Source organism: Tursiops truncatus, chromosome 8 (assembly GCF_011762595.2).
Source record: "Tursiops truncatus isolate mTurTru1 chromosome 8, mTurTru1.mat.Y, whole genome shotgun sequence".
In the NCBI taxonomy this organism is placed as follows: Eukaryota; Metazoa; Chordata; class Mammalia; order Artiodactyla; family Delphinidae; genus Tursiops; species Tursiops truncatus.
Window position 1 is genome coordinate 102,680,767 of NC_047041.1, and position 2,585 is coordinate 102,683,351.

At 54.4% G+C, this 2,585-nt stretch overlaps 1 protein-coding gene across 1 annotated transcript; it reads left to right on the plus strand.

The window, feature by feature from the left end:
• The first annotated feature begins 1,351 nt into the window (after positions 1-1,351).
• On the plus strand, positions 1,352-2,274 carry C8H11orf86 (chromosome 8 C11orf86 homolog). The gene is made up of 2 exons (XM_019937517.2): positions 1,352-1,621; positions 2,176-2,274. The coding sequence occupies exons 1-2, from the start codon at positions 1,352-1,354 to the stop codon at positions 2,272-2,274; spliced, it is 369 nt and encodes a 122-aa protein (XP_019793076.1).
• Positions 2,275-2,585: the final 311 nt, after the last annotated feature.

The window sequence follows — 2,585 nt, forward strand, 5'->3', positions numbered from 1 at the left end:
TACTGGGCATGCTTAATCTCTCTGAGCCTCAGTTTGCCCCATCTACAAAATGGGGATCTATAACATGAAGAAAATGATGCACACCTCATAGGACTGTCATGAGGTTTAAACGAAATATAGGCAGGAATTAGCTCCAGAACCAGTAAAAAATAAAAGCTCAAAAAATAGAGATTAAAACAAAAAGGAGTGTGTTTTTGTTTCTCAGATGTGGGAGCTCCCTTTAAACTCTCAAATTCTAGGATTCTGAGGATCGGCTGGCCCAGCCCAAGTACCTTTCTCTTTCCCCTGACTTGGGAGAAAGAGCTGCTGCTGGTAGTCTTGTCTTTAGAGGCGTCCACATTCATGATTTCATTTGATGTTCACAACAACCCATTTTACAGATGAGAAGACTGCCCAAGAGGAAAAAGGGTTTGCCTCAAATACTGAATGCCACCAGCTCACTTTTACTGAGCGCTTGCTGCATGCCAAGCCCTTTGCTGGGCATAGCATCATCACATTTAGTCCTCACGACACCACGTGAGTTATCTGTCTCTGTTTTAGACAAGGAAACCAAGGGAGAAGGCACCCAGCGTCACGTAGCTGCGGGGGATGGAACCGAGGTTTACCCAGGAGCAGCTGGTCCTCAGAGCCTGAGCGCTTAACCCTATTCTGTGCTGGAAAATTAGGGGCAGAGCTAGGCCTGGAAAAAACCCAAGTCTCCTAACTTCCAGCCTAGAACTATCCTGTTTCTTTTTTCTTTCTTTCTTTTTTTAAATTTCCAACTGTAGCAAAAAAAATACAGACACATAAAATGTACCACCTTAGCCATTTTTACATGTACAGTTCAGTAGCGTTATGCACGTTCACATTGTTGCACGACCAACCTCCAGGAGTTTCTCACCTTGCAAAACTGAAACTCTATAGCCATTAAGCAACTTGCCATTCCCCCCAGGCCCTGGCAACCACCATGCTCCCTTCTGTCTCTGTGAATTTGACAGTTCTAGGTTGGAGCTGTCCTATTTCTTAAAAGCCTGTCTCTGTTTTGCTGTTGAGCCATCTGTTCTGTCAACGAAATGAGTCTGGACAGCCAGGACTACAGGAGTTCAGGGGAGGGCAAGATCTTTGGGGTGGGGTGGTCAGGGAAGGCTGCCTGGAGGAGGAAGAGGAGGGCAGGCCACCGAGGTCAAGCATCCCTGAGTCACCCACAACACCGCCTCTCCACCGCCCTTTGGTTTACAACGGCCACCTCAACAGCACCAACCTTTGTCCCCAAGTGAGCTCCTGTCAGGTGGGTGGAGGCACCAGGCCATCTCAGAAGGCCAGGGGCTCGCCAAGGGGCTGGAGCAGTCCTGTGCCTGCAGCCTCCAGAACCATGGGGACAGGGCTACGCAGCCAGTCCTTGCGAGGACCACGGTCCTCCTATAGCAAGCTCCAGGAGCCCTGCGGGAGGCCCCTGGCAGGCCAACTGCGTCGGGCGCTGAGCCTCAGACAGGGTCGTGAGAAGTCCAGGTCCTCAGACGGAGGCCCAGAAAGGCTGGATGCCCCCGGGCAGGAGCAACTGCCAGGGAGCCTGGGGGACACAGAGCAGCTGATCCAAGCCCAGCAAGAAGGCAGCCAGTGGTGGCTGAGGCAATATCAACAGGTTTGGCTGAGGGCTGGTGGATGGAGGAGTGCTAGAGGGGAGGGGGAGGTCCCCAGGAGCAGGACCCAGGGCAGCAAAGGCTCAGAGGCAGAAATGTATGGGGCTGTAGATCAAAAAGATAACAGAGCTGTCTGGGGAAGGGGCTGGAGAGAGAGATATCCAAGAACTGTATTTCAGGGGGGCCTGAAGGCCTTTGGGATTTATCCCATAGGCACTGGGGAGTCAGGGAAGGTTTTAGAGCAGGTGGGTGATACGGTCAGAGCTGTTCCGAGATGATCAATCTGTCAGCGTGCTGGATGGGTGGATTTTGCTGGAGGCAAGAGATCAGCCAGTACAACTTCCCCAGGGTTACATCTTGTGCTCCCCTCTTCCCCGGAAAAGGGGGTGATCCGTCCCCCCTGGGTGGGCTTCCTCTAGGAGGAAGGGTGGCTAGTGAGCCATGCTTCTGTCTCTGGGGTCTACCACCACCTCGTGGCTGTAGGTGGAACAGCACCTGAAGCCCACCACCCAGTCCAGAGACCTGGGCCCTGATCTCGACCCCTCCTGTCTTGCAGAAGATAAGGAGAAGGTGGGAGAGCTTTGTCACCAGCTTCCCCAGCGTGACCCTGAGCCAGTCGGCCTCCCCACAGCCCTCGCTGGGCACCACCAGCTAAGGATGCTAGCAGCGGTGTGGGTCCTCGCTGCACCTGGAGGAGATGGCATGACCTACCTCTTCGTGGCCCTCTGGACTGTGAACGGAGTGACCTCCTCTGCGTGGACTGTTCCCCTTCCTTACGTGGCCCGTTGAGGCCTCTGTCACCAGGACAGAGCTCAGTGAAGCCAGACCCGTGGCTGAGAGCCTCTGGCGCATCGCCTGGTCACAGGGCCCCAGCCGCCCTTCTTGCCAGCTGCTAGTGGTGGGCAGGGCATGGGCCTCCCTCCCAGAGGGTGAGCCCATCTCCAGGGCAAGGACTATGTCTTGTCG

What these genes read in the sequence shown, in the direction of transcription:
- C8H11orf86 (XM_019937517.2), top strand. Translation starts at nt 1,352, where the DNA reads ATGGGGACAGGGCTACGCAGCCAGTCCTTGCGAGGACCACGGTCCTCC. An exon ending in GGCTGAGGCAATATCAACAG is followed by an intron (nt 1,622 to 2,175) that starts GTTTGGCTGAGG and finishes CCTGTCTTGCAG; the next exon opens with AAGATAAGGAGAAGGTGGGA.